Raw genomic sequence first — 26,315 nt, forward strand, 5'->3', positions numbered from 1 at the left:
TCTCGGGTCACGTATAAATCGCTGTTTCCCTTTCCACACAGAGATGTGCCTATGCTAGATGTGAGTGTGTCACATTTAAAGGGAGTCAGAGGAACCATTTTCATCTGCGGCAAACAGTCATGTGTGTTCACACCTACAATGGCGCAAACCACTCTGGCTTGCGTCTGTTTGCAAAATAACAAATTTATTGGTCTCCTCATAGTCATGTCAAGTCCTGGATTTGCTCTAGTCACTAAAAACAACTCCAAAACAAACCTTTTCCTAGCAGTGACAAGGGAACTTCTAACATTCATTGCTTGAGATTATCTCCAGTTGAGAGCACCAAACAAGGTGTTGGCTCAGTTAATGAAAAATTCTTGAGTCATTGAGAGGGTGTGAGTATGTGCAAGTCCATAAAGATGATCCTTGTACCTTTTTATGACTTCTAGAGAACAGAGATTACAGTAACGCTGAGATTTTGTTTGTTATATTGGGTGGATACAGTCCACGCTTTTACGACATCCCTCGTATGCTTATCTAACAGTATCTATCAAAAGACACGGGCATACTTGGTGGACCGGAGCATTGGCACAAGTGCATACTGGTGGGAGTTACATGGAAATATTTTTTCGTTCTTTCTTAAACGAGTGACAACTAATCGGTGAAAAACACCACCTTATCGCTTACTGGTTTGGTTTTGAAGAAAAGTACACGACCAGGAAAGGAAAGCTCAAAAGAAGGTAGATTTTCTGCTCAAATTGTATCATTTGTATCCATGTTGCAACATAAAAATGACAATTTTTCAACAGATCTGGCATCTGGAGTAGACAAGTAAGATGGAGGAAGTGAAAATCCGAGTGAAGAGTATACAGGACCGACTCAAGTAAGAAATCTACTTAAAATCTGTAACTTTATTTTCTATGATGCAATAATTTTCAAGAGACAAAAGTACAGTATATATATATATATATATATATATATATATATATATATATATATATATATATATATATATATATATATATATAAAAATTTGGATATTATTTATTTAGACTGGTTTTAAAATTTATAAAAATAATTAGTCTTACAGTACCATGAATCGGATCCTTTTAATTATTTTAGATTTTTCTAATCTGTGTAGATTCGTATGTCAAATTTTTACACACTGAGAAATATACACAGTATATGCGCCACAGCAAATATATTGTTAAATGTCTTGTAACAAGCAGATACTTCAGCCATTATCTTGCTTATAATAATAATCCTGATTACGTTGACATTGACTACTCTTTTAAGACGACTCGGTAGAGTCACCTAACTTGAACGTGTTTGGATTTATAGTACTTTTATTTATTTTTTATCTCTGGTCATTGTGCACACAGTAACAGCGATTGTATTATCAATGCTATAAACGGAATATGGTGGCCTGTGTGTGTGTGTGTGTGTGTGCGTGTGCGTGTGCGTGTGTCTGACTCAGGGAAAGATGGGATCCATTTCAACTCAACCCAATAGGAGCTGAGAAGGAACAGAAGAGAACGTGCTTCCAATTGGCCCAGTACCTGGTGGCTGTTATTGTGGGTTTAGCTGTCTTGACCAGTGCCATTATTGCTAAGGTGCGATTCAAAAATGCCACTTTAGTTTTAATCTCCTCACAATCATCAGTAGTTTTGTTTTAGCTTCTCCATACATAGTATTGAAATATATAGGGGATGAAAAACTATCAGGTTTAACGTGTTTTGGTCTGTCCAATCAGGGTTCTCTTTTGGTGCTGTCGACGTTGTCCAGTCAGAAATCCTTGCGCAACGCAAAGGAAAAACAGTTCTACATGCTGATGCTGGTGTTCTGTCTGGTTTGCCCAAACGTCTTGGTGTTCTTGAAATCACTGTGGAGGTGTGCCTTCAAGAGCTTCGTACAGCCCAACCTGAAGACCATGTTGTGTGTACGTGACGTTTACGAGATGAGTCCATGATTATTTGTTTAATGATCGCTGTTGTTTTCTGACAAATGATTTTCCTCTTGCAGATTTGTGCCATTGAGTGCACCGTGTCGCTCGGTACTTCCATTTTGGTGCTTGTGGTGATGCCCCAGTTTGACATTCTGACAAATTTGTTCATCAGTGGAGGTGTCTGTATTATGTCTGCAATTCTTCAGATCATCTTTCGACTACAGACAGAACCTTGGAAAATTACATTCCCAATTTGCTCTCTCGTTCTAACATGCGCGGGTAATTGTACTACATATTTAAATCTATGCTATTCTCTTAAGATCAGGTCCACCTTACATTCATGTATGTATCTCAACAGGATATTGCCTGCTAGGAATCGACTACTATGTCCGCGTATCTTCGTATGTGGCTGGACAGAGTGACGACTGCTACATCTTCATAGGAATTGGAATTTTCGCCTCACTTCTTATCTCATTTTGTTGGTGGGAGAATCCAATGCAAGCGTCAAATCGAATTCAGGTGTGTTTCTATTCTGAAAATTGATGGATGGATGGATGGATGGATGGATGGATGGATGGATGGATGGATGGATGGATGGATGGATGGATGGATGAACTTTGACTCAGCACTATTTGACATTGTAAAATGGAGAATTGTGTTTACAAATATCCTGAGTGCTTGTCATTCAGCGTCTGCACTTCTTAACCCATGTTAAACTATTTTGTTTTGGCTTTGTGCAAACATATAATCCAGTGTAACATTTACTGAGACAGTTTTTTGTATCTCCCTATAGGAAAGATTGTCAGAACTGGATGGTTTCAGGGACTTTGTGTTTGTCATAAGCAGCCTGTTGAGGATAATTGTCATAGGTAATTGTCTGCACTCACGATCTGGAACAACACTCACAAAGAATCCGCTACCTGTAATTGATACCACATCAAGATCCCTCATTAAAATCTGTTCCTGACCTTTACTATAGAGACCGAATATTTCAGAAAAGATATTGATTTCAGATTTATGGGAACGCTTTCTCGCTATGAACGGAATATTTCAATGAAAAGACATTTGTTTTAACTGTACATATATCACATTCAGCCTTGTAAACAATTTATAGTTTGTTTTCAATCGTAGGAGCTGTATACCTTGTCTATCATTACTCCATTGAAAAGCTCATCAAGAAGAAAGAATCACAATTTGAGTGGGAAAACTTCAATTTAAAGAGTGAAGATTGGGAATTGTTACAAATTGGGCTGGGGCTGTTTTTCTTACAGGTAGGTGAAGTTTAGAATCACGCTAACTCACCTTTAATCATCAAAGTTGTCCAAGTTGTTGAATCAAATCTATTACATCAGAGCAACATTCATTGTCTTCCTAACAAGGCTGACACTAACTCCCCCATTGTTTCTTGCCTAAGGCCTTCTGCTCGGCGGCGTGCCACTGGTTTGGGGTGGTAGCTTGTAAGATTCATGCTGTCAGGATGGGTTTTGCCTTGCCCTTAGTTAGCACGGGCCCCTCTGTGCTTATGTTGGGACTTGTACTTTTCATGACCCAAACAGAAGAACTGGACAAAAAACAACATGGGAACATCACGGGTGAGTTATTTGAAACCTGGTCATTTCTTACAAAAACTTATATGTTTTTCCCATTGCAGAATTTTGTGAAAGCTTGCCCTCCTTGAAGGACAAGAACACAACCTCTATAATCTTTCTAGAACTCATTATGAGCATCTGCCGGACATCACTTAACAGGTATAATAATAACAATAATACATACATACATACAGTACAGTATCAAATGCAATCATCGCTCACCTCCATATCATGAATGTAACAATTTCAATTATTTGACTGACAGCTATTACTTGCAATGGCCTTTTTCAATGCTGGCACTTGAGGGACTATGTATGTGGTCGGGATTGGTCACATGCACTTACTATATATGGAAAACAAAGGTAAGCACCTATTTTTCCGCCAGCTTTACAATAGGTTTTTTTTTTTTCCCATATTTTTTTACTTCAGTTTTACATGTTTACATATTAGATGACATTTGTCTTTTGTTGACTACCTCTTAGGTCCAGCGTATAGAGAGAACCTCTCAGCTCTTTGTTCGGCGGCTCTATGAATCTGCTTTCATAGACTTGTCTTTGTTGCTCAACACCAAGATGAAGGTGTCTCGGGCTCGAAACCAAGAAAGGTGAGAAAGTGTCTATAGGAAAGATTTCACTGGCAATGCACTTAGTTGTGCTGGTCAGCACACCAACATGGTTGGTGGCAGCATTGCACCTTAACATTGGTTGCCAACTGCCATGAAATAAAATTATGCCTCATATCGTTTTTCGTTTTTTGGAGTCCGATGCCATCTTGTTCCACAACTCACCCAAATTCCAGATCATTTTTATTTTTCAACCTTGGCCGTGCTATGTCTACAGTACAGCATTCTACTTTTGCTTCGCGTTGTTGTGCTTTCAACAACTACATTAATTGAATTAAAAAATACATAATATTAAAGATGATGCATGCCTGATCTCTCACATTACCTGTAATATATGTCATGATTTGATCTGAAAGACTTATCAGATCTCTCGTCCTTGTTCCAGCCACGACGACATCCAGAATTGTGTGATCTATCTATGTGCCACCATGTGGCATGAGACCTACGATGAAATGCTTAAGATTCTGACCTCCATGTTCAGGTTTGTATTGCCGCAACATAATAGACCACAGAACAGTGAAATGATCCATTTTGAGTCATGTACAGAGGTACCAATTTGTTTTAAGGTTGGACCGTTACCGAGGTGATCCAAAGGAGGAACATAAGGACTGCTTTGACTTTGAGTGTCACATTTACGTGGATGACGCGTTTATGACTGAAAAAGACACCGGGAAAAGGCTGGTTAATTCGTACGTTAATTATTTGACTCAGGTTGTCATCGAGGTTTACAGGTAAGGTCGCACCGTCGACGTAAGGATTAGGCATTGGCGAAAAAATTCATTGATGGATTTTAAAATAACTCGTCTGTGTGGAATTGATTGTGTTTTGAAAATGGACAATCACTTATTATCCAGGGTCTTTACCAACAAAGAGCCTGATGACGTATCCATCGTGGAAACTCCATATGGTGGCCGACTTGTATTTGTTATGCCAGAAGGCAACATGCTCTACTTTCACCTTAAAGACAAAGATCTCATCAGGAACAAGAAGAGATGGTCGCAGGTATGCAAATTTGGTTCACTCCTAAATCAGTGTGGGAATGGGGGGGTTAGCAATAGCTGACATGGACATGTTTAAGTAGAAAAAAATCATAATTTCAAAAATGACACGATGTAACAAATATTGTTGTCTTTTAGATTATGTACATGTATTATCTACTTGGCTGGAAGGGCTACCTTGCCAAAAACCCTCAGACCAAAGTAAGACCCTATAAACATTAAAAAAAAAAATCACACAAGCGAGGGGTTTTGCAGTGTATGTAAATTCATTTGTTTTTGTAAATTCATTTGTTTTGTAGCGCCAAGACATTAGCAGAGAGTCTTTAATCTCTGTGGATGGTGAGATATATCTCATGCCCCAACATGACAATGACAACAAAAGAAGATTCATCTCAGATGACAACGTATACGTCCTGGCTCTGGACGGAGACACCGACTTCCAGCCGAAAGCTGTGATCTTGCTAGTAGACAGGTCAGTAACAGACTTTAGCACAGCTTTGGGGAATCCAGTAATATTGTCAATACACAATAAATTACACCAGAGAATAATTATAATACATAAATATTTTTGACTTTTTGTCTATCGTGGCTTTTATTCAACAACACAAATTATCAAGGGTGATTAACCTTTCGATTCATGACAATTAACATTTTGATTGACAGGCTGAGGATGTATGACAACGTTGGGGCGGCCTGTGGACGAATCCACCCTACCGGAATGGGTACGTGAACGTTTTTGTCCAAAGTACTTTTCGACCAATGCTGTAATAATCAATGTCTAAAAATCATTGGCGACGGGCCAAAAGCGGATGCTAAGTTGTTGCCCTCCCACTCACCACCTTGAATACGGAGAAATAAAAATGCAAAACAAAATAAATAGTTTGGTTTGATTCTATAGCCCATCCACATTTGAGTACTTTACTACATGGTTCTCAAGCACGTGTTCCCCAAAAATATCTTCAATTTATTTCAAAACATTTCTCTGAATTCACTTCACGGGGCTTTTAATGAGTGTTCTCTATTATTAGTTCATGACCACCGACATGATGATATGACAATAAATGATATATTTTAGTCAATTCAGTCTCGGAAACCTTCAGGTCCCATGGTGTGGTACCAGAAGTTTGAGTACGCAGTGGGTCACTGGCTACAGAAGACAGCAGAACACGTATTTGGGTCTGTGCTGTGCAGTCCAGGATGTTTCAGTCTGTTTCGAGCATCGGCCTTGATGGATGACAACGTGCTGAAGAGATACACGACGACTGCCACAAGGGCCGGGGAATATGTCCAATATGACCAAGGTCAAGATTCTCCTATCACTCTTTCAGTTATGTCAGCCAGCCTGTTTATATATTATTATTTTTTTGTCTGTTTTAAATATTTCAGGGGAGGATCGTTGGTTGTGTACTTTGCTACTGCAACAAGGGTGGCGTGTGGAATACAATGCCGCGTCAGATGCCTACACCAACTCACCGCAAGAGTTTAAAGAGTTTTATAACCAGAGGAGACGATGGGGACCATCCACACTGGCTAATACATTGGACCTCCTGCACAGGTCAGTTAAGCAAGTGATTTTTTTCAAACACTGTGAGGTTTTCTTCCTCCAGAATGATCTTATTCAATGCAGTACCATTAAAATAAGCTCTTTTGTGCTGATGACAACAGTGGGGGAGAGACTGTGAAGAGAAACCCCTCCATATCCAGACTTTATATTTTCTACCAGATGTTCACTGTGGGTTCGTCTATTCTCGGGCCAGCCTCCGTGACCCTTATGGTGGCAGGTAGGTTCAAAATCATCGACTGGTATTTTTTTTCGTGCAATGTATATGAACCTAAACGATTTTGAATTCCGTTGTGTCCTTTCTCTCAGGTGCTTTCCAGTTTGTCTTTAAAATCTCGGGTACTCTTTCGATCATCATTGCGAGCATCCCTCCCGTGTTCTACATTATCATTTGTTTCACTGCCAAAGCAAACAATCAGATAACAATCGCTGCCATTATGAGTGTTCTGTATGCCTTCCTCATGACGGCGTCCTTCTTTTCCATAATCGGTGAGCATCTATCAGCCGGCGCTTTGCGACGTTACGAAGATGTATGCGGTTTTATGAGGCAACGGTATGCTCTCAGGTGACATGGTGATGGAGGGAACATTCCTGACCCCAACTGGTGTGTTCCTGGTTTCAATGACAATCATGTACTCAGTGACTGCTATCCTTCACCCCGAGGAGTTTGGTATGTCAAGATTACATAATCATCAGCATTCTTACTTTGAGATGGTGTCATGCCGTGCATTGTGATGATATATTTTTTTTTCCCAACAGGAATGATTATCTATGGCCTGATGTATTTTATCTGCATTCCCAGTGGCTACCTTCTCCTTACCATCTACTCACTGGTTAACATGCATATTGTGTCCTGGGGCACAAGGGAATCAAATAAGTAATGCACCAACTTTCAACATTAGCAGATTTATTACGTAATGCATGATCAATTGGGCTGTATACTCTGCTTTTTTTTTTTTTTTTTTTACAATTAGGAAATATTTATCTAATTAACATTTTTTTTCTTGCCTGGTTAAATTCAAAGGTTTGGTGTACCGACTGCAGGACGATGTTCACTAGTTCCAGTCAACATGATCAGATGGTATAGCTCTTATTATTTTTGTTTCATTTTTTTTCTTGTTCTGTTAGGGGAGGAACCGAGGTAAAGAAGAACCATAACGTGCTGTGTGACCGAAACTGCAAACTCTGCTGCTGGGACATGAAGTTTCAGGTGACATGAACCTCCTCAACTTTATTGACATGCTGTGCACCCGCTGAATGAATTAATAACACTTCTGGTTGGAATCGACAGGTAACTCAAGAAACGGAGAATCTGATAATTCAACAAATCACGGGACAGACTGGGCAGAAAGCAGCTCCCCTTCCAATCACAGCCCAGGAAACAAATGAACACCCTGCTTTAATAATGGAACTGCAGCCTCCAGCAGACGCCAACAAAATGGCACAGCCAGGAGGAAAGAAATCACAGATTGATAAAGAGAGGTGAGAGTTGAGACGCTTTGACATGTCCAGAAACACGTAACTGCCTTTTTTTCGTTACTATTACTTTGATTCACCTCTTTGTTAATGACATTAAACAAGAGGAACCCAGCACAATTCAAATGTTTATGATTCATCCTACACACAATTATTGAACTAGATGTTTAAAATACTCGATTGGAAAATAATAAATCATGATAGAAGTCTTGTCATGCAAGCGTAAAAGGAAGGTAAAAGTAACTGTCATGGTAAAAATTCATATGTTAAGGATTTATCATCATAACTTTTACACAAATAAAGCCAAGCAAAATGGCAAAAAGCAATATTTGCCAAACCTTTCCAGTTCTAAAGGTCAACTGTAGTTGTCGTTTTGTAAAATTATAATGCACTTAATGTCGCAACTTCCAAAGAGTCATCAATGTACATGTGTGTAGTGTCGATAGCATGGAAAAAGCAAGTATACCAAGCGCATCTGAAGATGACGACGATGAAGATGATGATTATGACAACAACCAGGAGAATGCAGACCTTCCTATAAGCGGTGAGACGGCCTATAACAAATGTTAGCATGATGAGACTTCAAAAATTAAAAATTGTATTTGTACACATCTGTCTCCTTAGAATGGGTGAGTCCAGTGAAAGAAGAGTTTCTAAAGAAGTTGACATTTGCCAACTTGAAGAGGAACTTAAAAGAACAAATACGGTATGGAATTTTCTTTATGACGGAAAAAAAAGAAAATCTTTGTCATATAATGCCTGTTGTGTGTTGCAATGACTGAATCTAAAAAGAAGTTTCTTTTCCAGGTACTCCCTCCCCAACAAGAATCACGAGGACGTGTGTGACGACTTGATATTAATGTTAACAGACACACTCACTGCACAACTATACGGAGTAGGACCCGAAGATGTTCTGACACACGGCCAACTAGAGGAACTACAACAGGAATTGACGACGCAGGTATTCACAAAGACAGGCAGAACAGCAAATGTATATAACTTTACATGAAAGCTAACTTAAAATTCAGTCAGCCCTCAATTTCAGCACAGATTTAATCAACGCATTGAGTCGATCACATCAAATCTTTCTGTTTTTATTTCTCTCACTATTAATTAGGTGAATATAATCCAGTGGACTGATTCTCTATTTTTGTGTGTGTGTGTGTGTGTGTGTGTGTGTGTGTGTGTGTGTGTGTGTGTGTGTGTGTGTGTGTGTGTGTGTGTGTAGGCTCGGCGCACACTGAAGACCAGTCGCATGGAAAGATTAGAGAGAAAAGTCAAGAGAGCCATTGAGAAAACTCTGACTGCACCTCAGGTGCAGAAACTAGATGAGGTAAGATAGACATTTAGCAATTAGGTCTGAAAGAAGAAGGACTGATGGGCCGGCACAATTGAGAACAAATTTAAACGAGTAATGGGAAAATATTTGTATCATGCTTTATGTGTGTACGCATAGGACGAAGATGACTTCTGGAAGAAGTTGATTGACCGCTATTTGAAGCCCATTGTTGACACAAAAGCACATCTGGATGAAGTGACCAGAGAGCTAAAATCGCTACGTAATAAGGTCAGCAAACTTCCTTTCATGTTTTATTTCTAATTTTGTGTGGTGCCTTATGAGTTTTTTTTAGATGAGAGAGTTGCTCGGATGAGTTTTTATTTTCAACACAAAAATTAAAAAAAATGGTAGCAGGGGATATCACAACAAGCATCAAATAGTGATAGTCTTACAAAATAAAAAAGAGGCCAAATTGTTGCTGCTAGCGGTTTATTGACCTTTTCATAAACCGTAAAACAAAGCGAAATACATATTTTGTCATTATTCTAACAAAAACTCAGAAATTGCGATAGCTTCATGTCAACAAAGAATATCTTACAACAGATCAGTTCTGCTGCCATAAAAGGATTTTAAATTCTTTTTCTTTTCCCAAGGACTGGGTGGCTGCCTCCTATTTGCCTCATGAATGGAATTCAAAAGTAGACTGCGTTTTTGTTTTAATGTCCTCTATTGTACTTCATTAGGGTTAATTTAATTTTTTCCAGAATATTAATACATTAGATCATTAGCCTGTAGGGTCGCTAAAGGTTTGAGAAAAACTAATTCCATTTTGCAATGGATGATTTCGATAATATTTGTTTTTTGTAAACTGATTAAGTCTCTGGAATTCAAACTGCTAATGTGATTGTTTCAAACTATGACTTCTGCTTTTCAAAGGACTTTCCTTCAAGTCAATAAGGATGCAAAAAACCATCACATACTCAAGACTTTTTCCTAGAAAATGATTGCCGTAACTATTCTTCCTCAACCCCCCCCCCCCCCCCCCCCACAGGCAGTATTCCTCTATTTTATCGTCAATGTACTGTGGGTGGTTGCTACCTTCTTCCTGCAAGCCATTGGAAATGACGTCATAAGCATCAAGATCCCGAAATTCTATTCAAATGGAACACAATCTGAAGAGTACCTCAAGGTTGGTGCACACAAAACAATGTCATATTTAATACATAGCTGTTGCCATCCTAAACAATAATTCAAAACAAGAATAATTGTCAATTGTTTGTTTATGTGAAGCCCTTTGAGACTGCTTGTGATTTAGGGCTATACAAATCAACTTGACTTGACTAACAATGTATGATGTCACTGTGAATTGTCCCATACATTCATTCATTCATTCATTCATTCATTCATTCATTTTATATTGACAGGTGGAGCCTCTCAGCTTAATGTTTCTGTTGTCTTTTGCCATCCTTCTCCTCATCCAGTTCCTCGCCATGTTGTATCACAGGTACACACAAACATTTTGTATTGTTATATTTACATAGTTAATTAAAAAAAAAAAGGCAATTTGGTGGCACTGCTCTACTTGAGTTTCATTTGATTACAGGGTCTACACTTTGATCCATGTGGTGTCATACCGCAGCACCGAGAAGGACTACAAATTGAAAGATGTCGTAAGTAGCACAATTAACACATTTAAATCCACTTTGACTGGCATAGATCCTCATCAAATACTAAAATATTAAATGGCTGGAAAACATCTAGTACCAGTGACAAACTAGAAAACAACTAGTTACATGCTTAGGTGTTGGGAGTTGATAACATGCATAAACTAAATGTTTGCCAACCAACAAGAGTGTTAAGTACATTAGATTCTACCAATAAAGCGTTGGAGATACTGCAAAAATGAACTTGATGAGACCATTTGATAATTGGGCTACACAGTGGAGCACAAGTTAGCAATCAACCGAGAATTATTGGGTAAATGCAAGACTGGAAATGCATCATTTGGAGCCACGAGGGTGAGAATGGTGAAAATCCATAAATATTACTTACATGCATTTGTTTCTCCCTTGTTTTCGATCGCCAATGTTGTTGCATGATGCCGATGAGGCGGAAGTATTATTATCTTGGAACGTCAGGGTCTGTCTTTGTGCTGCAGGGTCAAACGTCCCTTTCTGTGGTCCTATCCCAAAAGTTGAAGCAAAAAGCGCATTTCTTGTAGGAAGGGTTAAGATGTAAGGGGTGATCGTAGGATTGCACAAACCAACTTCAGCTGATTCGCAAAGACGTCATGACGTTTTTGTTGCCAATCAACAACTACGTCACTCAGGCTGAGTGGAAATAAATGAGGGCGCAAAACTGTTAGAATGGAGAGCATAGTTCTATTAAAATGTGCATATACACATTTGTATTTTTTTAATGGTCAATTCGCTATTGTTTATATATGTATATGACTTTTGATTTTGTTAGCACGGCTCCAAATCTGCAGCTTCAGATGCTTTCCATTTCTTGTACACTGCATGTATACTTCAAGTCAATCAACAGATTATTATCACTATCTAAATCAGAGATGGGCAAAGTTTGCAAGATAAAGCCAGCTCATTATCGTTCATATTAGACAATCAATAGAACTGTAATTCTATTTGTTGTGTTCATTCTCTAGGACGACGAAGACGATGGCTTGACTTTAGAGAACCTTAACGTCGGTGGATTGAGCATTACAAGCGATGATTTATAGCTGATGACTATATTTATGTGTGATGTGATTTTATTTGTTCCTCAATGCTGACCTTCTAATTTTCTTATCATTCTAGTTTTTTTTTTTTTTTATTATCTAAAGCCAAAGTCCAAAGTTTCTTAAAACAATCCAAGTTTAATCTTTACCTGAGTCACGTTTGGGATAATATGCACTCACAGATGTCTAGAAAAAGCTGTCTGTATACTTTATTTCTATTTCAGTCCTTTGGATTGTTATGTACATTAAATAATATGTTTGTCTTTTCTGTGGGACTTAGTAATGGGTTACAATTTGGACAGTCCACCCTTGAATGAATTGCAACTTTTGCACATAAATGGGAGAAGTATTTATGACTTGTATTGTATAACGTGTTTTTTTTTCCATCTGGTTTGAAGACAATTTAACTGCAATAAAAGATGATAAAACAATGCGGCCTTTATTCTTGTCACTGACCTTGCCATAGATTAAAAAAAATACCTGCGGGTTTAGGCCTTGCTTTTGTTTTTTTATAACGGCAGACAACACAATGCACATCAAATGTTTTTATTTTTTACCCCTCTAGGATTGCTGTCAGTCATTAACTCTTATATTTTCACTGAACCATCTCTATTCTGTTTGATCCACTAATTCCAAAGATGTTATGAAATTTAGATCACGATTTAGGCCACTTTAAACCAGCCTGTTTTTTTATTCTTGGCAATTGCGGCGTGCTTTAGTCTGTGCTTCGGGTCACTTGCCTGCCAAAGGAGTTGACAGTACAGCTGAGACCGAGATTTTGGTCACTTGGCTACACAGAATGTGTCAGATGCCTTGAAATGTCTTTGTATCCTGCAGATACATCATACCCAGCATAAGAACGCTTCCTCATCTAGTGTTTTCTTAATGTCCTTCATTTTTGTGTTAAAACAATACAACTTCAGTGACTTGCCATAATGCTTGAGCATCTTCACACATCATTCAGCTTTGTAGCCTGTCAAAATATGTAAATTTCAGCCATATCAGTTAAGTGGCAATTGTGTTTTTCTTTAGCTGCGACGTAGCAATAATTTTGCGCAAGTTTATAATGTACAGTTATATGGTTATGATTAATAAAATGAAGATACACAACATTGATTGACCTTTTTTTAATGAACCAGTTTCACTCAAAAATGAGAAGCAGTTAAGCAAAGCAGGCAGTAAAATAAGGCAATTGCAAAACAATCATCCGATATTTTGGGGAGAATGTTTCATTGAGGTAAGGCAGCAAGAGACTCCACCACGATGTAGTTTGACAACCTAAATCATTCTCCAAGAGTAGGGGCAAAAACAATCAACCTCAAAAGACCCTCGTGCTGCCACTATTACCTGAATGATTAACAAAATGTTTCGCAACTCAGACTTACTCACTCCTGCTTTCTTTAACGTTCACTTTGTATCCCAGTAATGTACTGATTTACAAAGTAAACACTCAGCGTGTCAGTTGAGTCAGAGTCAAGCCGGTCCTTACAAATGGCTGCCATTGGTCCGATAAATGATTCTGGGAAACAGCCACCAGAAAAACTAGCTTTGCCCTTTATTTTCACAAGAACGTCCTTGTTTGTTACGTTGAATATAAGCTTTAAATATAGATTGTGAATTCTTGACATCACTGAAGCATTAACAGGCTAGACACCAAACCGGTGAGTCGAAAAGCTTGGCTGTTGAGTCCTCAAAACGATTGGTTGAAGTAACGTTTAGAGTCACCGCCGCCACCGCGACTTCTACCGGACCCACCGCGACCGCCACTTCCCCCAGAACTCCGGCTACGTCCCCCTTGGAATCTTCCTCTCCTATTGCCTCCTCCACCTCCCCCAAAACTCCGGCCACGTCCGCCTTGGAATCTTCCACCAGAACTTTGGCTCTCCAGTTGGGGGAGCGTTGTGGCCACGGTCAGCCGCCAACAGCTATCATCATTCCAGCCCTCCTATTGAATGCGCAAGACGCAGGATGAAAATTGTTAATAGCAATGCAATGACTAAACCACTTAACAAAATACAGAAAATTAAGAAAATTAAATGAAGAAAAATTGCACACTAGGATATTGTACTTTATGAAAACATAATGACAGTAAGCACTGTAAATAAATACTGTAAAGTTTCTATAACGCCAATTGACATTGCTCTCTTCGTGTGCGTGCCTTGCCCACCCAGGGAGCAATATCAAACAAGGAGAGTGTAAATGAATCCTACATAAATGTAACATTTTCATCCTTCTTTGTTTATAATGCAGATGTTAAACATAGAGGGATATATCTATTCGTACCTGAAACTCCTTGACTTTGTCATCTGGAATATCGAAACATACGCCCTACAGGAAACACAACACATTTGATAAAAACACATTTGATAAAAGTGATGACATGTCAGTGGCTTTCAGAGGGTGTGTGTGTGTGTGTGTGTGTGTGTGTGTGTGTGTGTGTGTGTGTGTGTGTGTGTGTGTGTGTGTGTGTGTGTGTGTCGCCTTTAATTAATGCTTGCAAAGCACTTCGAACATACCATTCGGCCTACAATGAAGACCATTGTATTGATGTGGTTTTCAACATCCTCTCCCAGTTTTTCCTTGAGCGTTTGCCGGGCAAGACCAATATTATACATTTTCTGAGAGCATAACAACTGCATGGTGGTATGATCCTGGGGAACAAACAGCAACACCTTATATTGAGAGCCACACAAAAAATATCAAGCACACGAGCACTTATAAGCAGTCTGCCCATTGTAACTTACAGGTTTGGAGGCGAGCAGTGACCTATTTTCCGTACTTGTCCTCCCGGACATGTGTGCCAAGGCCGCAGCCAGCGCTTCCACTGCTCCTTTCTCCTTTATCAGCCTCTCAGCAGAAACTCTGAAATCTTCAATGGCTGCCGCGGAGACCGAGTCCAGGAACCTGGACGGGAAAAACAAAAGTCGATTTGTATTAGCCAATTCCACATGACGCAGTGTTGCAGTCCAACACACTTCCTCGGAACACGGTAATTGAAGTATGCACACGCTAAACATTTGCCACCCTAAGTGGGGAGGCTCACTTGTATTGTGCACTGAACTCACGTTGAAACATCCTTGCTCGATGACTTGATGAGGTCATTGGTAGTGGGAGCACCGACTCGTTTAAACTTAATGCCCTGCATCAAAACCAACAACATTCAACTTTAGATTAAAAATTAATATCTCATCTTGATGAAAGCAATGATGCTTTCATAACATCTCTAAAGGTTATCTTGATACTTTTGGTTTAAGAAAGGGCACGTACAGCCGATTGTTCCACATTGCGTAGCTGATACTCCTCATTCCTCAGGTATAAACAAATGCATATTCCCATTCTTCCAGCTCTGCCCGTTCTTCCTGAGCGATGGATATACGAGTCCACATCCTAACAAGTGTAGATGACATCATGAAAAGCAGTTTCATCAAACTGAACTTTAAAGAAATGAAAATTCAGTTGAGCAGCATGTCACACCTTGGGCGGAGAACACTGTATGACGAGGTCAACTTCAGGGATGTCTAACCCGCGGGCTGCCACGTTGGTAGCCACCAAAACCTCAAAAGTTCCCTTCCTGAAACCTCGCAGTGTAATTTCCCGCTGATGTTGGGGAATGTCACCATGGAGGCACTGGGTGCTCTGAAAAGATGTTGTACACACACGACAACAAATATCTAACACTTCTGAAACTAAACACTGCAAACGATTAATGAAAAAAAAAAAATCTATCAGCAACGACTCCATCAGATAAAAAAAATAAAATCATAGATTTGGCTGTGTGTGAATGTCTGTGTGTTATGTTTCTCTCAGCATTAAAAGAAAAAAAAAAAAACATTTAGAGACCGCAACACTCTGTCCACCACCAGCATAAGTAATAATTCTGAGATGCAAACTAGTGGCTGCGCATTTAGCGCATGTGACTTACCTGTTTGATGGATGTACTCGTGAAAAGCTCATTGACCTGCATCTTGGTCTCACAGAAAACGATGGTCCTGCCGTTGCTGCCGCCATACATTTGGATCACGTCTCCTATCACCGCCGCACGCTGTAACCAGTGGCATTCGATGGCCAGATGCTGCAAAGGGGCGCAAATGTGTGGCCATATAAGTACATGTCCTCGTTCAAGCATGGGGAAAGCTAATAATCAATTGAAAATAAAATAAATAATAATCAAATAAACCGACACTTACCTCCACAGTTGTTGCGGTTCTCTGTGTTTTCTTTCCAATCAGATCAACACACTTGCAATCAGGCCTCATGTATTTCTTGGCCACATTGTAGACCCATGGGGGGCAGGTGGCCGAAAACAAGAGCGTCTGGGGATTGGGGTCGTCATCTGGTATGGAAAGCACACGGAAGTTGTCACTGTTGTCCAATCGAGAAAATTGCAAACAATTCAAAGAATAAAATAATACTTTTCTTATTATAGGAGGAGGATATAATTTCCTCCACTGGCTCAGCAAATCCCATGTCCAGCATTTGGTCCACCTCATCAAGAACCACATGCTTCAGTTTTGTGAGATCAAGTCTCTCTTTCTCAACGAGATCTTTAACACGGCCAGGGGTTCCCACCAAAACATCAATCCCGTTACGGATGGCATCATCTGTTTGAAAAAATTTTAAAAAAATCATAACCGTTATTAGGGCGACGTTTTTTTTAATAGCAGAGGCTTTGGAGGCGAGGTTGGGACACATGATGTAGCAATTTTGCACACGTTTGAGAAAAGTGTTCAGACGTTTAATAAATACACCTGATTGTTTACAGAAGACTTACATTGGGGCGGGTATGGGACGCCTCCATAAAAACAATAGACGCTCAATTTCTTGGCAATGTCTTTAAAGTCCCTAGCGACCTGGATGGCCAACTCTCTAGTGGGAGCCAAGACCAACACCTGCAGAGAGACACGGGGTGGACTTAGAACAGGTTCTCATCCGTCGGTGATGAGGACACAGTGACAACAAAATTACAGCTTTAATGAATCGTGCATACCTTGGGGGGACGTCCTCTTGGCTGTGTCAAGCTATCCGACTGGAGTTTCTCCACCAGTGGGATAGCAAAGGAGAAAGTCTTCCCTGTTCCTGTGCGCGCTTGGGCAAGTACATCATGTCCATCATATACGTGATCAAATGTCTGGACCTGAATGTCAAACAGGTAGGAGACTCCTCGAGCTGAAAGAGCGAGCAAAAAGACAAGAGTTAATATTTCCACAGATGCCACAAAAAACACTTTTGACCGAGCGTCTTGCTAGTCCAACCAGTTGGCGTGCTTCACTTTTTGGGAGGAACACTTAATTCATAGCAGACAAACAAAAATGGTGATGCATATAGCAAAAAAGGTTACCAACCCTAAATGACTATTCAAATGTGCATCAGATTATGAACCAAGAAATTAGTTAAATTATTTTATTTAATTCTAATAATTGATCATTGAAAGAAAAATGCTGGCAAAATATGTACATTTCCATTTGTTTCATTAAAAAAGACAAAATGTGTCTGTATGGGTCTATAGAGATACTGTTTAAGAAGTACAGGTAAGAAAAAGCACTGAATCAAACTGCAGCCCAATGAAAATAAATGTTTAAGCTATGAACCACAATAGCACGTTGAGTGCCGCCATCTAGTGGTAACAATTGCTGCAGCTTAAAAAGGGACGTGATCGTTTTAGATTTGCTTGCTGAACTATGAATTTGAAGCCTGGTTCAAGACATGCAACATGTCAAATGAGCTCTTGACAGCAGTTTGGTGTGGTGTGTGTGTGTGTGTGTGTGTGTGTGTGTGTGTGTGTGTGTGTGTGTGTGTGTGTGTGTGTGTGTGAATAGAAACGTGATTGGTACCGTTGAGTTTTTGAACAGTGCCACTAGAGATTCTGAAGTTGGAGAAGGCTCCGGCTTTCTGCTCAGGTGTTTCGTCCTAAACAATGGGAAACCATAAATTAAAAAAAGAGCTTTCAAAATGTAAAAAGACTATATGCAAAATAAATGACCTCCAATTACATATTTAGGTGAAGCCAAAAGCTGTGTGACAACTGTTACAGTATAACACGTTAATATAAACATATTGTTTTATAAATAATGATCAGCCTTACAATTTCCTTTTCACTCTCTGAACCATCAGATTGAGATGGTGTCTGGCTTGGGGTTGGAGCAGGTGTGTCTGGCATGTACTGTCCATTGATTTTAGCTTCAACAACTGCTTTTGTTTTCTTCGATTTCATCTAAACACAAACAAATGCAAAATTATAACAATTTTAAAAAGTTACCAGTAAGACACATGACTGTATTGTTATTTTTGTTTATCATTGTCACTACTTGATAAAAAATATTTCAAAAAGACAACACTCGTACTAACCTCCTCCTCGACTGGTTCCTTGCTCTTTTTTTTCTTCTTCTTCTTTGGTGGCTCAGTAATATCATTAATGTCGGTCAGGTCGGTTGCTTCATCTATGTGACCATTGACTTCGTATTCTGCTAGCTTGTCTTTTCTCTTTTTCTTTTTTGGTACAGGACATTCACTGTCCGGCTCCTCTTGTTCCTCAAGCTTCTTCTTCTTCTTCAGTTTCTTGGCTTCCTTGGATTTGATCTTCAAATTTTGGAAAGAACATTGAATTGTTTAAAAATCCTTACCACACAAATTTACATGAAAAAGCATGCATATGTATAAACACTAGTTCGATGAAGTACCATGAGTACCCCTGCACAAGCTAAGGAAATATGTTTTAACGCCAAAGCGAGGCAACGACAGCTTGACTTGTAGTGTATTCTAAACACAGGGTAAATCAATGTGCTACACATTAAAGTACTGTACACATTTTTAAAGCGTTTACATAACAAAATAACCAAGATATTTAAAAACAAATAACAGTAATAAAAGGTAGCTCACTAATTACTAAAAGTAAAAATATGAGAAGGAAATAAAGAAAAATTGTGCAATGTAGACAAATTTACAATACTAGGCTTTATAGGGTGGATTAAAACAATCAATATATTTTTATTTAAATTAAAAAATCTGAGGTCTACAAAGAAAGACTGGGTTTGTTTTCAAGACTCCTTGTAATGCAAACCACATAATTCTTTACAACAAGGATGCTTTCAAAATTTAGCATCAAAGGAAACAAAGGACATAACAGACAATCTCAAAACATCATGGTTATTGTTTACAGTTTTAAAAAAAAAAAAAAAGTTTGCGAGGCCTGCAATATTTATAATGGGAATCAGTCCTATTTTTGTACAGGGAGGGGGTGAATCACGTTTTGATTACATTTGAGTCGATGCAAATCATTTTTTGTGCACCTTCGATTACGTTTAGTCTACGTGTTGAAACTGAAACAACTAAGAATGGCCAAATAATCTACTACTTGACGTCCTGCTTCTTAAATTTAACGAAATATTAACGCCGACGTCACAAAGTTGCAACAAAACGCAGTTCCACTCGTTCGCACTTTCAGCACTCTACTTCCGGTGTCCACAAGGCTTAAAAACCCACCCGGCTCACGTGGCCTCCCAACGTGCTTGCTAGGCTTGATAGCCTTGCTAGGCTATCACGCTAATCTGGCGGTTTCTGACTTTCTATCGTAGTTCTACTAGATGACCATTCCATTTACCAAAATGTTTCACTTATGTAATGCGATTTTTGACAAGTGTGTCACATTTTGACAAGCCGCTAACCCACATTATCCCGCAGCATCACGCACATGTCAAGCATGGGAGCAGTCGTGAATACGACGCACTTCACCAGCTATTTGGATTTAAAAGTCAGTCCGTCATTCCACATACCTTTAACGCAACAAGATCCGCGGCGGTGTCACTCTCTTCTTCCATGGTTTTGACTTCAACGACGCTTTTAGACGGCATTATTCTCCCGAATGGAACCCTGCTTTGTGGACACACAGGCGATCTCGCGGCCACGCGGATGGAAAAGAACGCGAAAGATGCGCGCGCACGAGGAGACCGGAACCGAGGATATCGACGCGAGAGATCGTCTACGATGGGAAGACAGCGCACACTGTAGATTTACTGTACCACAGATGGGAATGTACAGAAAAAGAAATACATATACTGTAGAAGCGCAGAGAAATGTATCCTGTATTAAATAAAATGTGAATCTACACAAAGAAAAACACAATTTTACCAATATTTTTACATTTTTATTGATATTTATATAACAGTAGGAGATTAAAAAAAAAGACATAAGCAACTATACTAGTCCATTGGGTTAAAAACATCAAAACTAAGTTCAATTTTTTGTGAATCAATCAAGGTGATTGTGTTGTGCAATGCAGTGGCTGACTGGTTAGCAGATCTGTCCTCACATTTCTGACTTTGAGGTTTTGAATCCAGCTTTGGAGTTGTCATGTTCTAACCACGGTGACGTTCGAGGATAAAACATGCATGTAGGTTAATTGAGATTTACGTGAGTGCCAAAGTTTGTCTAAATGCGATTGGTTAATGACCAGGCTGTGTAGGACAAACATGACCCTGAGGATATGCAGTATAGAAAATGGAAGGATGGTAGTATCTAAATATCCTACGATAGAACTGATTAATTTAAAGATTTTATCATACTGCTATCTTTACTTATCACACTATATGAATTATGAATTACTTTCAGTACTTGCTTCAAAACTAGAAGAGTTGAGGATAAAAGAGACGAAATGCTTTGTTTTGATGTCTTTTTATTAACTCAATGTAAATCCGCTGTAACAAGTGTAGTGAATGCCACAACTTTTTCACAAACTGAAGACTCACTCACAAACATGAACCCACAGCGTCCTTAAGCGTAGTACTGCAAGTTAGCCTTCTTTTTGGCTTGCACCTCCAGGATTCCCTCCATGTAATCCTCGTGGTTCAGCTCTGTGGCTCCACGTCGCAATGCAATCATACCAGCCTCCACGCACACGGCTTTGCACTGGGCGCCGTTGAAGTCGTCGGTGCAGCGCGCAAGCTCTTCGTAGTTGACGTCAGGACTGACGTTCATCTTGCGGGAGTGAATCTGCATGATTCGGGCTCTGGCCTCCTCGTTCGGCATGGGGAATTCGATCTTCCTGTCCAGACGACCTGAACGCAGCAGCGCTGGGTCCAAGATGTCCACTCTGTTGGTGGCGGCGATCACCTGCATGTGTGGACAAGATGTTATTTTTGCTCTATTAGAATAATACCCTTTTACAGCTATAAGCTATTAGGCTATTCAAACTGAAATATCATTTATTATAGATGTAGTACATATTACTACTCTCTAACAATAGCTCAACAGTAATTGGACATTGTAATTTTCCAAGAATGCTGTATAGTGATCATTTGAAAATGTAAACAGAGTCTCTGTAAAATCATTGTTCAGCATGTCCAAAATCACTAACATGATCGTGTCTTCACATATAGATGAATATAATTAACTCTAATATCAGTACATGAAGGTAATTTGAACAAATGGATTTTTTTCAAAGTGATGTATTAAAGTGGCAGCCTTTTTTTTCTTGATCAAAACCCAAGAAGTAGCTCTCAGTTTCAGAAAAGTTTGTGAACCTAAATGTAAAGGCTTTATAGGCTTGCCTAAACCTAAAGTGACTTCACTATTCTGAGAAGCATTACCTTGACTTGCATGTTGGGTTGAAATCCATCCAGCTGGTTGAGAAGCTCCAGCATGGTCCTCTGCACCTCCCTATCTCCCGCCTTCTCGCTGTCAAATCTCTTTGTACCAATGGCATCCAGCTCATCGATGAAGATGATGGATGGGGCCTTCTCTTTGGCCAGGGCGAAGGCATCTCTCACCAACTTGGCTCCATCTCCGATGAACATCTGCACCAGCTGTGGGCCAGCCAACTTCAGGAAGGTTGCTTTTGTCTGAGCTGCACAGGCCCTGGCTAGGAGGGTCTTCCCTGTGCCTGGTGGTCCATACATCAAGACTCCTTTAGGTGGCTGGATGCCCAGGTTTTCAAATTTTTCCTTGTGGTTCATGGGCAGGACGATTGCCTCCACCAGCTCCTGGATCTGCTTGTCCAGACCTCCGATGTCGCTGTACTGCTCCGTGGGGCGTTCGTCAACTTCCATAGCCTTGACTCGGGAGTCATACTCGGTGGGTAAGGTTTCCAGGATCAAGTAGGAGTCTTTGTTGACACCCACCAGGTCTCCGGGCTTCAGCTTTTCGGCGTCCACTAGCCCGATCACCGGTAGGAAGTAAGTCTGCCGGGTGGACGTCTTGATGACGGCGCATTTTCCTTTCCTCTGGGAGTCCAGGTCCACATTTGCCCCGTCTTCCTCTTGGTCGTTTGGGTCCACATCCAGCAACTCGATCACGTTCGACACGAGATACGGCAGCGTTTTGTTCACCTTTATCTTCTCCGTGTTTTCCTTAATTTTATCTTTCATAGCTTGCAGTTCGTGGGTCACCCTCAGAACCTCGCTCTTCATTATTTTGATCTCGCTGTCGAGGAGTCGAGTTCGTTGAACTATCTCCTCCGTAGACATTTTTAATACCTCTTCGCCGATTCCATCTTCCACTTCGTCCCAAACTGATTTGTCACTCAGCGACGCCATCTTGATTCTGTCTGCCGTGACCTCTGACAGCGGAAGATAAAACTTCCTCTTCCGCAAGTCGCAGACTCACACTGGATCAAGCTGTGGGAGCTACGTTGAACATGACACCGACTGCACGCTAAAGACAATACGGTTGTGTGTGTCGACACCGCGTAAGTTGGCCTTTTTATTTGAAGGCTCATGCTCGTTTTTGGTAGGTTGGGACTGCAGCACGTTTAGTGTGAAAAGTAGCAGTAGTTGTTGCTGCTAACTGTAGCTTGGCGGGTAGCGACCGCCACCCGAGTCGAAAGCATAGATATCCTTTTTCAAATGTCGAAAATCAAATTAAAAAGTAGTCAAAAAAAAAAACTACTCAAGAACATTAAAAATACTGCATAAGTACAATAACTAAGTAAGTAATTAAGTGTTTGATGTCCTTACTTCTGGCCACTGGTTGTAATTTTTTCCCATGCAAACGTTTTCACGCAGAGTCCAACTGTCAGAGAGAAGAGCTAGGAAGAAAGTACGAAGTGTTTCTTCTGTTCATCAAATCATTTGGACACGCAACTAACCCTAAACAAGCGACCGAGCTTGTGTGTGCGTCTCTGCTCCTTGGGGTGAGGGGTTACGAGGATGGATCAGAACAACAGCATACCAGCCTTTCAGGGATTGGCCTCCCCTCAGGTAACAATTTCTAGTGAAATGACAGATGTAGCTCATGTTTTAACTGTGTCCTGATGCTTGTAATGTTTACAAATAAACTTGCCTTGTCTAATGATGAATTGTGCCATTTCATCCTCTTTTTTTTTTTCTTTTGCAGGGCGCCATGACACCAGGAATGCCCATCTTCAGTCCCATGATGCCATATGGTTCGGGCCTGACACCTCAACCTGTTCAGAACACAAACAGTTTGTCGATACTGGAGGAACAGCAGCGGCAGCAACAGGCGCAGCAAGCACAGCAGGCCAATGCAGGTACATAGACACATGAATATTTCTTGCATCCCCTTAGAGATGTGCATTTATTTGGTGTAGCAGACAATGAACACGGGTAGTACAAAGGCTTTCCCTACCTGTAAAGAGGTTCATAATGCTGAGAGGAGAAACTCTTTAACAGGCCTTCCAGGAACGTCGGGGCAGGCTCCTCAGCTCTTCCATTCCCAGGCAGTCACAGGCTCAACTACCACCGCGCTTCCGGGGAACACCCCACTGTACAACAACACGCCACTGACCCCCATGACTCCCATCACACCAGCCACACCAGCCTCAGAGAGCTCTGGAATTGTGCCACAGCTACAGTACGTTTCAGAATGAAATGAATGAATTGAGGGCAGTGTCATCATTTCATGTGTCCATGCTGGAAATAGAACTAAATATAATCTATGATCAACTATTTTGTCCGTTGTCAAATCTCACATCCAACGTTTTGTCTTTTGTTACCATCAGGAACATTGTGTCGACAGTCAATCTCGGTTGTAAACTGGACTTGAAGACCATTGCGCTGAGAGCCAGGAATGCAGAGTACAACCCCAAGGTAAATCTCATTTTGACTTCACTGCTGTAGAGGAGTGTTCCTCAAACTTTATTGGGGCACAGATTCTACAGTTTAAAATAAATCTCATCTCTGACCACAAACGTGTATTTGCCGAAATAATGAATGATCTCGAAATCTGGGTCAGTTTAGTTCAACACAAAGCTATTCTGTTGTGTGGATTGCAACAGGTGGCTCTCCTGCTGTCTTGTGAAACAGTCTTTAATTGTTCTGCCTGTCGCTCTACACCACTGGCATAGACGCATGAACAAAATATTTTCTTTTTTGTAAATAATGGATTTGCTGAACAATTAATGACATTCCTTAAATTGGATCATTTTCTGCAACACGCCTGCTCCCTCAAAGCACACAAGTGCCGTGCTAGTGGTCAGGAATCACCGGGAAAGTGTTACTTGTATAATAGCACTTTTGTCAATAAAGTTTTGAACTGCTACCTCTGTTTTAGCGTTTTGCTGCAGTCATCATGAGAATACGAGAGCCTCGCACCACAGCTCTTATTTTTAGCTCCGGGAAGATGGTCTGCACGGGAGCAAAGAGGTTGGAAGCGATTATCTGCTGAAGTGCACCAAAACACTTTTTCCTATTCCTTCCGCTGAATCTCTGCTCTTGTGTTCCTAGTGAGGAGCAGTCGCGACTAGCGGCCAGAAAGTACGCTCGTGTGGTGCAAAAGCTCGGCTTTCCTGCCAAGTTTTTGGACTTCAAGATTCAGAATATGGTGGGCAGCTGCGATGTGAAGTTCCCTATTCGTCTGGAAGGCTTGGTACTCACGCATCAACAATTCAGCAGGTACATTTAAGTGAAACATAATATGATAAGATGAGCCAGTAAAGATTCCTGACAATGACAACAACAACAAAAAAGACAACTTATACTGTAGCATTAGATTCAAACCTAATAATTGAAGTGTTCATTATTTCCATAATAAATTTGCTTTGAGCCTTTTTGAAACTTTCAACCATTTTCAAACGGAACTGTTTGATTTTCTTGCAGCTACGAACCTGAACTGTTTCCAGGCTTGATTTATAGAATGATCAAGCCCAGAATTGTCTTGCTCATCTTTGTTTCTGGGAAGGTTGTTTTAACAGGTAAGAACTTAAGCAAACGTCTTTGATCTCGCTAATCTGGAGATGTAGAAATCGACAGTTTAAAACATGGTGGATTTGTTTTACCATTTCTTCTGCATTTGTGTCAAGGTGCAAAGGTGAGAGGTGAAATCCATGAAGCGTTTGAGAACATCTACCCTATCCTGAAAGGTTTCCGCAAGACAACGTAGACCCTTACCACCCCCCAACTATTTTTTTTTTTTTCTCTTCAATCTTTTTTTTTTTATGTTTTGACATGACCCTCTTACCAGTGAACTGCAGTTCAGACAGTTGTCAAAATGTGAGACTTTTTTTTTGTTAATTTACACTATGTTCACACGCTCATTTCCACATTTATTTCCTCCAGTTCCAAAGGGTTTTCAAACCCTTGTACATAAGTCTGAAAGAAAATGTTCACTTTTTTTTTGTGTTCAAGTGGTTTTAAATAGTTTTATACATTGTAATTTTTTTAAATCAAATTCTGCTCAGTTATATACAGTTGAAGTCGTTTCTTTGATCCCTTTTATGCTAATGTTTCAATTTACGATGTATAATTGCTGGCAGATACTGGATTTGTGTGTTGGATTTTGGGAAAAGTTCTATCAAACCGTTCTTCAAGGTTTCTCTATCAAAAGAGTGTTCAAACGTAACCTTGATAAATTACAATTTAAATCGGTTGAATTGCTTAATTTTTGATTGATCATTCGGTGGTTAAGGAGGTGATGTATAGCAGAAGCATCTTTTCATTTGGCCTGTCGGCTGACTGTAAAATCAAATCGCAAATTTCTGTTGGTCAATTGAACGAGGCAGATAGTGTGCCTGCACTTGACATGAGCACCCAGTATTGAAATGTTAGCAGTTGCTTTTTTTTTTTTTTTTTTTTTTTTTTATAAATACCTATTTGCTCTTAACATGTTTCTAAGATAAGTTCAATGCTTTATCTGATGTAAAAAATGCAGAATTGACATTTCCCCATGTACAATAAATCTGTACA

At 40.0% G+C, this 26,315-nt stretch overlaps 5 protein-coding genes across 6 annotated transcripts in view; 2 read left to right on the forward strand and 3 right to left on the reverse strand.

Moving 5' to 3' along the window:
* LOC147059371 (CUB and sushi domain-containing protein 1-like) overlaps positions 1-11,789 on the reverse strand; it is a 280,490-nt gene extending 268,701 nt beyond the window's left edge. For both annotated transcript variants that reach the window (XM_085906897.1, XM_085906896.1), the window contains exon 1: positions 11,502-11,789. The gene's annotated coding sequence lies outside the window, so the exon portion shown is untranslated. The remainder of the gene's footprint in view (positions 1-11,501) is intronic.
* chs1 (chitin synthase 1) lies at positions 816-12,560 on the forward strand. Its single transcript, XM_085906898.1, has 34 exons — positions 816-862; positions 1,457-1,592; positions 1,733-1,918; positions 2,002-2,203; positions 2,283-2,443; positions 2,718-2,793; positions 3,056-3,195; positions 3,339-3,516; positions 3,576-3,672; positions 3,779-3,875; positions 3,996-4,117; positions 4,521-4,616; positions 4,702-4,866; positions 4,990-5,137; positions 5,272-5,334; positions 5,433-5,605; positions 5,797-5,855; positions 6,234-6,434; positions 6,520-6,688; positions 6,799-6,914; positions 7,004-7,183; positions 7,260-7,364; positions 7,454-7,571; positions 7,823-7,904; positions 7,986-8,176; positions 8,608-8,714; positions 8,795-8,876; positions 8,978-9,131; positions 9,399-9,503; positions 9,627-9,737; positions 10,501-10,638; positions 10,874-10,953; positions 11,053-11,119; positions 12,112-12,560. Exons 1-34 carry the CDS (start codon positions 816-818, stop codon positions 12,184-12,186), a joined length of 4,227 nt encoding a protein of 1,408 aa, XP_085763024.1. The 3' UTR covers positions 12,187-12,560.
* A 735-nt stretch (positions 12,561-13,295) lies between these two features.
* On the reverse strand, positions 13,296-20,121 carry ddx21 (DEAD (Asp-Glu-Ala-Asp) box helicase 21). Its single transcript, XM_085906760.1, has 16 exons — positions 19,953-20,121; positions 18,529-18,759; positions 18,266-18,394; positions 18,015-18,090; positions 17,171-17,349; positions 16,955-17,072; positions 16,596-16,784; positions 16,371-16,516; positions 16,106-16,255; positions 15,658-15,819; positions 15,451-15,570; positions 15,249-15,322; positions 14,928-15,087; positions 14,700-14,834; positions 14,467-14,511; positions 13,296-14,128 (listed from the first exon to the last, which is right to left on the reverse strand). Exons 1-16 carry the CDS (start codon positions 20,028-20,030, stop codon positions 13,874-13,876), a joined length of 2,247 nt encoding a protein of 748 aa, XP_085762886.1. The 5' UTR covers positions 20,031-20,121; the 3' UTR covers positions 13,296-13,873.
* Positions 20,122-20,834: 713 nt separating this feature from the next.
* psmc3 (proteasome 26S subunit, ATPase 3) lies at positions 20,835-22,766 on the reverse strand. Its single transcript, XM_085906761.1, has 2 exons — positions 21,765-22,766; positions 20,835-21,288 (listed from the first exon to the last, which is right to left on the reverse strand). Exons 1-2 carry the CDS (start codon positions 22,707-22,709, stop codon positions 20,950-20,952), a joined length of 1,284 nt encoding a protein of 427 aa, XP_085762887.1. The 5' UTR covers positions 22,710-22,766; the 3' UTR covers positions 20,835-20,949.
* tbp (TATA box binding protein) lies at positions 22,722-26,215 on the forward strand. Its single transcript, XM_085906763.1, has 9 exons — positions 22,722-22,861; positions 23,178-23,372; positions 23,509-23,662; positions 23,805-23,985; positions 24,134-24,221; positions 24,685-24,776; positions 24,858-25,025; positions 25,230-25,324; positions 25,433-26,215. The coding sequence occupies exons 2-9, from the start codon at positions 23,322-23,324 to the stop codon at positions 25,510-25,512; spliced, it is 909 nt and encodes a 302-aa protein (XP_085762889.1). The 5' UTR covers positions 22,722-22,861; positions 23,178-23,321; the 3' UTR covers positions 25,513-26,215.
* Positions 26,216-26,315: the final 100 nt, after the last annotated feature.

This window comes from Syngnathus leptorhynchus, chromosome 3 (assembly GCF_054491065.1).
Source record: "Syngnathus leptorhynchus isolate UIUO chromosome 3, UIUO_Slep, whole genome shotgun sequence".
Classification (NCBI taxonomy): Eukaryota; Metazoa; Chordata; class Actinopteri; order Syngnathiformes; family Syngnathidae; genus Syngnathus; species Syngnathus leptorhynchus.